Source organism: Microtus oregoni, unplaced genomic scaffold, assembly GCF_018167655.1.
Source record: "Microtus oregoni isolate MIOR12 unplaced genomic scaffold, Mior012 000086F_ref0000336, whole genome shotgun sequence".
In the NCBI taxonomy this organism is placed as follows: domain Eukaryota; kingdom Metazoa; phylum Chordata; class Mammalia; order Rodentia; family Cricetidae; genus Microtus; species Microtus oregoni.
The window spans coordinates 1,620,900-1,630,854 of record NW_024544552.1 but is presented as its reverse complement, the minus strand read 5'-3'; the positions used below and the strand labels follow the sequence as shown (position 1 = coordinate 1,630,854).

Sequence of the window (9,955 nt, the reverse complement as noted above, 5' to 3'; positions counted from 1 at the left end):
ATTTTTCTGCCCCTGCAGTCAGATTTTGATCTTTGCTTGAGACTGCAACGTGAGCTCTTTCCTCCTACCCAGTATGAGTGAAGGTGGAAAAGCATGTGGTGTCATGGGGCATCGGAAGAGAAGGAGGAGCAACACCTAATGACAAGGGTTGCATGGGGTGATCTCACTGGGAAGGAGGGCAGGAAGACTGTGCAAAATGCATGCCTGGTGCCGCAGCTGTGAGGAGGGTTGAGGATGGTGACAATGGTCCTGAGAACTGGGGACTCTAATAACATGACTGTATGACTCAGGACGTCAGCTCCTATAGTTCATTTGTTTCTACTACAATCTTAGACTGGCTTTACTATACAAGGAATCCTGCTGGGATGTGTGCATCAGAGGGACAAGAGCATGGATTCTGGTTTCTTTGTGCTCTAATTTGCTCCAGGTGTCCTTGTAAGAATACATGTGCTGTGAGTTCTGCTGATGAACCTCAGCAATGGACACGATTTCTATGGTGTAGATTAGGATCATTAGTTTCTTCATGTCATTAGTCAATTTGAAAAACCACAGAGCCAGAATGTGATACACATCTCTTAATAAAAGTCACATACTTATTGGATAATCTCTCTGCTTTAATAAATTCAATATTTTTATTAATTAACTTAGCTAGCTAACATAGCTAGTCGTTTTGGAACTGGGCTGGCTTAAAACTCATTGTGGGGACCAGGCTAGCCTCCAACTCACAGAGATCCATCCATCTACCTCAGTCCCCTGAGTGGTGGAATTAAAAGTGAGATTCCCCATGCCCTACCAATAACATAATGGATTTTGAGAATCTTTCTGAATTTCCATCATTTTCTATGATTAAAATGATCATAATTTAAAGGACAGAAAGGGACATTTGCATATATTAACTGAAAACTTTCTTTCTTTTACTTGTTAAATTTTCTATGCAATACCTGCAGTGGTTTTACTATAATATTAAAAACATGATTCCTGGGAAGGAGGATGTTCCCCTAGAGCACATACCTTCATGTTACTGTGCCTCATAGATCTCAGGTGCACTTTACCCTCATCTGTTAATTCAAAGCACATGAGTCTAAGTTTATTTCCTGGATTACAGTTAACACTGGTCAGTCGTCCATAGACCATCACTTCCATCATCCCTGTGTTATCTTGGATTTCATAGCAAATGTAGTCCTTTGTCTCATTTTTCTGCAAAAGAAAGTAATACTCATCTTCTGAGAAATGGCCAGACACTGTCATGTCATGAGAAGTAAAGGGGGTCAGCAGAATCTTGGCTCGGGCAGGAAAAATGGAGCTGTCAGTTTAGACCTGGGGGGCAAAACAGCTTCAGATATTTTGCATTGCCAATCCTGATATGTAAACCTTTTTTAAGGTTTAATATTGACTGTGGTGGCTTATCTTGGCTCTCAACATGACTATATCTGGAGTCAACAAAAACTCAAACAGTTGGATACATAAGTAGGAGATTATTCTTGATTGGATCATTTGAGGTGGCAAGGCTGATCCTAAATTCAGATCACTTGAGGTCAGAAGACCCAGTTTTAAATCTGGGCCACCCCTGATGGAAGCATAAAGAAAAGGACCCAGAAGAAAGAAGCTTTAGCCTTTGACCTGCTTAACACCACTCTCACGGGCAACTTCAACAATTCTGCTGCTGAGACATTCCTTTGCTGTTACTATTCCTAACAGGTAGAAAGAAAGAACCCAGCTTTTTCAAACTGGTGCATTCTGGGCAGAAGAGTATACTTTGGTTTGTATTCTGGTTGTTATACACTACACTCTATCTTCGGTGGTCAATTCTCCTTCACCATCAAATTCTCAATAAATTGGGGGTGAGGAACTCAATGAAACAAAATCTTAATGATACAAGTGTTAATGTAAATGCCCATGCATAGTAAAAATAGATGGTATTACTTGAAAAATGTCAGAGTCTCTTAGTGAATCTCTTTCTAAAACAGTTTTCTTCATGGTACCGTGAGAAGTATATTGAGACTGCTTTTCACACTTAAAGACAGGAAACCCTAATCCCCAACACTGATCAAGGAGGCCTTTAGTTTTGGCATGCAGTAAGTTAACCATTATCATCTTGCAAGGTAAGACTGAAAATCTGAGATTGCATGAGACATTTTACAGAATAATGTGGTGGCTTACCTTATTTACCATAAACACTCCATTCACAAATATTCCTCTTCTTTTTGAGCAAAGATAATTGATTTTAGGTGTTGCGTTGGCTCTTTGTCTCAGGGTAGTTGGGATATTCATTGATTGGTTATCATTTACTTCTGACACACTGGTGGCACTGTATATATTTATGAACCCATTGCGACCAATGTAATTTGAGATGGTAATGACCTTGTTGGGGATGAACTTCTTTCTCAGGACAATATCAAAGACCTTCACTCTGAAGAATTCAGTCTCAGTAGCCACTGTGGCATGGAACATCCTTTTCTCTCCTCTCAGGTCATATGTGAATGGTTCTGTTGCTTTTAACACCATCACTTTTTTGGGACCTCGGTGGTGACCATTTTCCTCAGAAGGTTGCTCAGGTACAGTCTTCCGTCTTGGTTTCTGTATAGAATGTATACAGCAAAAAAAAAAAAAAGGCACAATTAAGTCAGCTAATTGGGTAGAATGAAAGAAAAATCTAAACAACAGCTGGCATGGTATAACTTAGTTCATGGAGATAGAGGTAATAATAGCAGCTTGTACTAATCAAATGTAGTAGAGAAGGGGATTTTATGCGCATCTCTCTAGTCTTGGCAAATGATGCTAAGGTACCCTTAGTAGTAACTTATACAATATGATAGCAGCAGCTGAGTGTAGAAGGAACAGCAGGTTGTGTTCCTGCCGCCCAGCTCCTGGCTGCCTGGCTAGCTTATGCTCTGAAATAATTACACGGAAACTGTATTCTTTTGCCTAATTGTAACTAATGCCTGGCCCATTAGTTTCAGCCTCTTATTGGCTAATTCTCACATCTTGCTTACCCCATTTCTAAAAATTTGTATAGCACCCCGAGGTGGTGGCTTACCGGAAAAGATTCAGCATGTCTGACCTGGCGGCTGGCTCCATCGTGTCTGACCTGGAGAGGAGAGGCATAGCGTCTGGCTCACTTCCCTTCTTCCCAGCATTCTATTCTGTCTACTCCACCCACCTATGGGCTGGCCTATCAAATGGGCCAAGGCAGTTTCTTTATTAACCAATGAAATCAACACAAACAGAAGACCCTCCCACATCATTTCCCCTTTTTCTGTTTAAACAAAAAAAGGAAGGCTTTAACATTAACATAGCAAAATTACATATAACAAAACAGTTATCAAAGTAAGAATTACAGTTACAATATTTATATCTATTTTATCTTTTATCATAACAAAGGAAAACAACTATAACTATCTATCTATTCTTCAGCTCCATCAAAGACTCCAGAAGGATATAATATTACCTAAGTAAATGAGAAGTAAGCAACTTATAAAACTCTAGAAATCACAGAGATATCTCGCTACCTGGACAGTCAGTCAAAGTTCCTCTGTACCATTGGGGCATCCATCTTCAGCCTACACGCTCATAGTTTCCAGCAGACATTTCCATGAAGCAGGAAATTTCAAAGGCACTTCAGTCACTATCTGCTGTGTCCTGCAGAATGTCTCCCAGACTCTTGCATGAATCAGGAGCCCCGAAAGATCATTTCACCTTTAGGCAAATTCAGCAGTCCTCTATCTGTGGGTTCTCTGTGTCCAGTTTATGCAATAGTCCAGGCAAAAGCAGTTTCTTGCCCAAATGGCTATCAAACTCCAGAAGGAGCCTCTTCGATGCCCGTGTTCCTCTTGAAGTAGATTGTCATGAAAAGCCCTAAGTTATTAAAACTTTAAATTCCATATTCTGTAGTCTTTGAAAGATATGAAGAATGCCTATCTGAAATATATCTATGCACATCTAGAAAATCGAACTAACATGACTACAAGCTTGACTATTATAGATGATTATCCATTAACAAACTATACACATTACATTCTTAAATGAACTACACAATCACAATATCTTTATAAAGATCAGAAATACATATACATATAACAAAATTGACCTTAACTTTATACCAATGCAAATTATTGATATCTATATCATATCCCTCTTTGAATGTAAAATAACATTGATAAACAATATTTGGGAATATGGGCACAGTTTTTTCTCTCCATACTGCTTCCTGTGGTATGGGGGCACTGTTAATCAGGTCTTTTATGGTGTAACCTGTGTGCCAGGTTCATCTCAGTCAGTAGTTGAGTGAAGTAATTTTTGAGGGTGTTCACAGCAACCTTTCAGGAGGGTGTGGTCTATCATACCATATTGGGATAGAAGCAATTCACAGGGTCTCATTCTCTGTGAAAACAAAAGAAGGACTTTTCCAAAGCATCATGTCCTTAGATCCAAATTTTGAAGTCAGGGTATTTTCAAAATATCTATCTTGGATTAGTTCAGCAGCATTTATAAACAAACATCTTTTAGCAGCTGTTGCTCCTTTCTCAGCATTTAAACAATTCAAAGAGAGCATAATAGCATACAGTATCAAGATTCTCTGTGCATTTTCCATCTTTGTGTGGCTTTATTTTAATCTCTATTTCATTTATTTTTACTTTTTGAGATAGGTTCTTTGTATATCTTTGTCCTGGAATGACTCTGTAGACCAGGCTGTCTTTGAACTCACAGAGATCCGACCTTCTCTGCCTCCTCAATGCTAGGATTAAAGGTGTATGCTACCACACCTTGAACTCACAGAGATCTGTCTGTCTCTGCCTCCCAGGCATTGGGATTAAAGGTGTATCCTTCCACACCTTGAAGTCACAGAGGTCAATCTACCTCTGCCTCCCAAGTGTTGGGATTGAAGGTGTATACCACCACATTCAACAACTCCCTTTTTTTCTTTTTTACTTTTAAGATTTTTAACCTTTAGCCTGCATATATTTTTAGCACACTGTAAAACATTTAGATGTTTTCTTCAACTTTGAATCTTTCTTTTACTGTATATGTCTCTTTTGTGACCACATAAGTCTTTAATTTACCAAAAAATATCAGTAGGACTATAGTCTTGGCTTTGGCAGCTGGATGAAGTGCCCCAATGGGCTGGTATCTCAGCAGCTATTGGCTGAAGGAACAGAAGGAGCTCCCACAACAGCTGAGGAAAAGTGCACAGGACTTAAGGAGCAACTATCATACACTTCCTTTAGAAATGAAGGAAGTTTAGTTACAGGTGTCTTCAGTATTATCTGCAGGTCCAGAAAAGACTAGAAACAGTCTAAAAATCATACCCACAAGGGATTATCTTTATAAACTATTCATGGATTGTTTCAGATATTAAAATCATTTACATCGATATTTGGTGCTTGATTGTCAGTTCAACATATATTAAATATTATTTTAAATATTTTAAAAACTGTTTTCTTCCCATGTGTATGAATGTAAGAATGTTTGCATGTGTGTGAGCCGAGGAGAGTGGAGGACATCCTATGGTGGCAGTCTTTGCTTTACACCTGTATGAGACAGGTTTTTTTCCCTGTTCACTGCTGATTTTACTTGTTAGTTTTTGTTGACTTGACACAAAGTGGAATTACCAGAAAGAGGGAAATGAGAAATTTTCTACATTAGATTGGCTCTAGAGCCTGTCTGTAGGACAAATTTTTTGTTGTTGTTGGAATTATTAATGATTGATTGGGGAAGGTGCCTTGTGAGTGGTGCCACTTCAGGCAGATGTTCCTATATTATATGAGAAAACAAGCCTAGTAAGTCAGGAAGAACAAGTTAGTAAGCAGTGTTCTTTCATGGTCTCTTCTTAATTCCTTCCTTCAGTTTCCTACCTTGAATTCCTGACTTGGCTTCCCTTAATGGTGGAAGCTTAAGCCAAAATACTCCCTTTCCTTCTCAAGTTCCTTTTGTTCGGAATGTTTCACCACAGCAACAGAAAGAGGGTTAGAATAGGGATGAATGATCTAGTTGAAAGTTGTAGCAAGCTCCATCGTTACATTGTGAAAACAGAAAATTACCTTGGCTGGTATTGCTAGAGACACTCCAGGGGCCTGGGTACTGCTGGATGCTGAGGTTAGAGGCACTTGGAAAGTTTGGACACTGCAAGATGATGTTTCTGGAGACACTTGAGTGGCTTGGTCCCTCTTCGAAGCAGTTGCTGGAGCTAGCCGGGGAGCCTGGACAATATGGGAGGAATGGATGTCACCAGAGGGCTCAGGAGGCTGCTAGAGGCTATTGCTGCAGACACCTAAGGAGTCTGTCAGACATGTGAGATGGTTTGGGAGGCCCCTGAGGCATTTGCAACTGTTCAGTATTTGTGGAAGAATCCATATTAAGTCTTTTAACTGACCTCTAGCAACTCTAGTTATATTAAACTACTGATTTATTCTGTTGAGATCAAAATCATTTCAAATGGTATACCCTCTCAAGAAAAACGATTTATTTTAACTGAGGCTTAGACATAAGCATTTGATAATATGGTGAGTGTTTAATCATATGACGGATCTGTCGCCTTCATATTTTGTGGGTTTGTTTCCCCTTCTCTCAGTGATCAACTTCTTTTTCTCTTGATAACCATTTATTTTCTCTTTCCCTTTTTCTGTTGGAAACCACACCCTGAGTCTTGTGCATGCTAAGCTGTTCTCTCCTTTCCTATTGATCTTTATTCTGAATCCACAGTCATGGATTTCAATGTTAAATGAAGCACAGTAACTTTAACACCAAAAGAATCAACATATCATCCTTGAGAACAACATCTTCTGGACAGCGAATCAGGTTGAATTGCCTCAATACAGAAACAAACATTTCATTTACATCACTTTTCTGTGCATCTCTTTGGTGTCAGAAGAGCAGGACTACACTTAGAAAGCCTGAGTTGAGGTTTGACATTATTTCAGTGGCTTTGAAATGCTATGTCCTTTGACTGACTACTATTTTGGTAATGGTTGAAAGAAGAACAATGATTTAACCTGCTTTATATTTCTTTACTGTGCCTGCTTGGGTGGATGTACCACTGAGGCCATGCGGAGGTCAGAAAACGTTTCATTGGGGTTAGTTCTCTTGCTCTAACATGTGGGGTCTGGGAATTTAACACAAGTCATCAGTAAGACAGTAAGCACCTTTACCTGCTGGGCCATCTCGCTTGCCTGAAAAATGACTTTTTATTCCCATCACAGAGAATTGCATGATATGAGTTAAAGAATGCAGTAGTCCTGACCAGTAAGCCTCAAACTGGTTACTCAAAACCTCCATTTTTACTAGATCCTATGATGAAATAGACAAATAAAATATCCACACAATGGTAAAAAGGGGAGAAACCTTGGCAGATTTTCCTTTGGAAACGTAGCCAACATACCTGTGAGTTCCGTGTACTCCTGCCTGATCCTGGTTTTGAATCTTTATGTATGGTGGGCATAGGTTGAGAAGTACTAGGTTCATCTCGCCTGTGTCTTTTTGCCTCAGTTATGCTTTTCTCTGACTGTTTCCTTTTAGCTGAAGCAGGAGAGAAAACGCAGTAAACTCAGAGATGCTGGTCTGAGACAGCTGGCGTTCATGCAGTACTGTTTGCTCTCAGCTCCTGCTTAGCTCACTATGCTTGTCTACCTCTGCTTTGGAAGCTTGAAGGGGCCCCAAGGTGGCCCCCACAGGACTATCTCAGGTACGGTTCTTTCTAGGTGTGATGGACACAGTCTTTCCATCCTGGGGACTCCTAAATCCTTCAGTCACGTCCTACCCCCACCCTCTTATCCTACAGTCCAGTTTTTACTAATTTAAAGTTTAGGTCAGGGGAGATGGTTCATTGGGAAAGCCCTTGCCCTGCAAGCATGGAGACCCGAATTCAGCTGTCTGGTAGCAACTTAGAATCCCAGGCTGGGCAGACTGATGTAGACATATTCTAGTTTGCCATTTAGCTGAAAATGAGAGCCTCATGTTCAGTAAGAGACCCTTCCTTAATAACAGGAGAGAGAGCGATAGTTCAAGACACAGTGTTGACCTCTGGCCTCTAAATGCTTGTGTAATGATAATCACTGACAAACCATCTTCTGTAGGCGATCACTCTGGTTTAGAGAACCATTGAAATAAATGATCTGATTTGCGGCATGACAAAATGTTTATATTTGCTTTGACTTCCTAAATTTTGTTTCTGTTTGGTTTTATCTATTAATTTGTTAATTGTTTGTTTGTGTGTTGTTTTGATACAGAGTCTAGCTACACAGACCAGACTGGTCTTAAACTCACTATCTTCCTGTTTCAGTCTCCTGAACACTAGGATCATAAATGGGAGTCTCTATGCAAAAATTAGTCATTTCTTTTTCTTTCTTTTTTTCTTTTAAGCCTGATGACTTTATAAAATAGAATTACTTCCTATCTCTGGGAGGTAGACATTCACTTAATTATTGAGTATGTTTTTATTTGTTTGTTTTGTTTATTTTCTTTTTTGAATAGATAATGTTGAGTATCTTAGTGGAGCATCAGTACTAATTGATTTAAATATTTTTTAAAAATATTCCTATCTTTATTTTATAGTTTTCTCATCTTTACACAGTAGAAGAAGGTCTTGTCTCTTTCAACAATTTCTGCATTTTTATTTGCCCTAATGACCTCAAAGATATTCCACCCCCAAACAGAATTCTTTTTCAGAAGGAAGTTTTATAAGTTATTAATATGCTTGTCATGTGAAATGTTGTCATTCTATAGACCCCGAGTCACACACTGTGAAAGGCCATGTCAGTTATGATCACTACACAGAGCTAGCATGCTGTTGGAGAAGTTGAAGAAAAGATGGGCATCCAGGGTGCTCCCATATTACCTTTTGCCTTCTCTCTTTTGAGTTCATCAGCAAGGTCTTCAAGTTCTGGAATCTCTTTATACAGTTCTATCAGTGTGTCTATTCCAGCATCTTTTGGAAACTTGTCCTCCATCAAGTCAGCGATCTTAATTCTGTCATAACCATATTGTGCTTTTCTATTTAGTTTTAGTTCTTTGCTCAACAAGGACTTAACTATTTTAAAATTATGGTCACTGATACCCTTTAGTCCTGACAAAAGAACAATTTTCTTGTAGTCATTCACCATTTCTCAAACTGCGGGTGAACCTAAATGAGAAGAAGAGTATATAGAATTACATACATTCACAGACAGTTTCAAAACCAAGATACTCCTGTATGAGGGAATGACCAGTGCCAGTGGCCATTGTTGCATTGATGAGAAATATAGTTAATGTCCGGATGTGCCACTTTGCAAAATGAGTGTAGACCTAATCTGATAAAAATAAGTCTAGAAAATTCTTCCCTGTTAACAACAGTTTCTGACCCAGGTCTGCCATGTTTTTTGATGGATGAAAGTGGAAATAAAAAATTGCCACAGCATTTAGAGTATGGGTTATGAGTGTTGTCTTAGGGTTTCTGTTGTTGTGAAGAGACACTATGATCATGGCAACTCTTATAAAGGAATCCATTTAATTGGGGCTTGCTTAAAGTTTCAGAGGTTCATCCATCATCATGGTGAGGAGCATGGTAGCATTCAGGGAGGCATAGTGCTAGAGAAACAGCTGAAAGTTCTACATCTTGATCCACAGACATCAGGAAAACACAGCCACTGTACCTGGCTTGTTTGGTCTTTTGAAACCTCAAAGCCTTCCCCCAGTGACATACTTTTCACAACAAGGCCCCACATCTCTTCCAACAAGGCCACACCTTCTAATCCTGGTGACCAGACTTCTAAATCTATGAGCCTATGGGAACTATTCTCATTTACACCACCACAAGTGCTGAAATTCTAAATCTTCTTTCTAATATTTACTGATGTTGTAGCCTATCTCTGGCTATCTGCCAGGGGGTTCCTGACTCTTCTCACACTCTTGGCTGAAGTGCCTTATGTACAAAGGGGCTGCATCTTCTTACTGTATGCATGAATATTGATCGGCTACAACACAA

General features: G+C 39.4%; 1 protein-coding gene across 1 annotated transcript; it reads right to left on the bottom strand.

Moving 5' to 3' along the window:
• Positions 1–882: 882 nt before the first annotated feature.
• On the bottom strand, positions 883–9,095 carry LOC121442093 (pyrin and HIN domain-containing protein 1-like). Its single transcript, XM_041643568.1, has 5 exons — positions 8,831–9,095; positions 7,376–7,512; positions 6,039–6,197; positions 2,161–2,577; positions 883–1,197 (listed from the first exon to the last, which is right to left on the bottom strand). The coding sequence occupies exons 1-5, from the start codon at positions 9,093–9,095 to the stop codon at positions 964–966; spliced, it is 1,212 nt and encodes a 403-aa protein (XP_041499502.1). The 3' UTR covers positions 883–963.
• Positions 9,096–9,955: the final 860 nt, after the last annotated feature.

Bases quoted from the DNA above. Each gene is read 5' to 3' on its own strand.
- LOC121442093 (XM_041643568.1), bottom strand. From the start codon at position 9,095: ATGGTGAATGACTACAAGAAAATTGTTCTTTTGTCAGGACTAAAGGGT. The intron at 7,513-8,830 runs GTAATATGGGAG...CTCCTGCTTCAG, and splicing joins CAAAAGAGAGAAGGCAAAAG to CTAAAAGGAAACAGTCAGAG. The intron at 6,198-7,375 runs GTATGTTGGCTA...CATATTGTCCAG, and splicing joins GGAGTACACGGAACTCACAG to GCTCCCCGGCTAGCTCCAGC.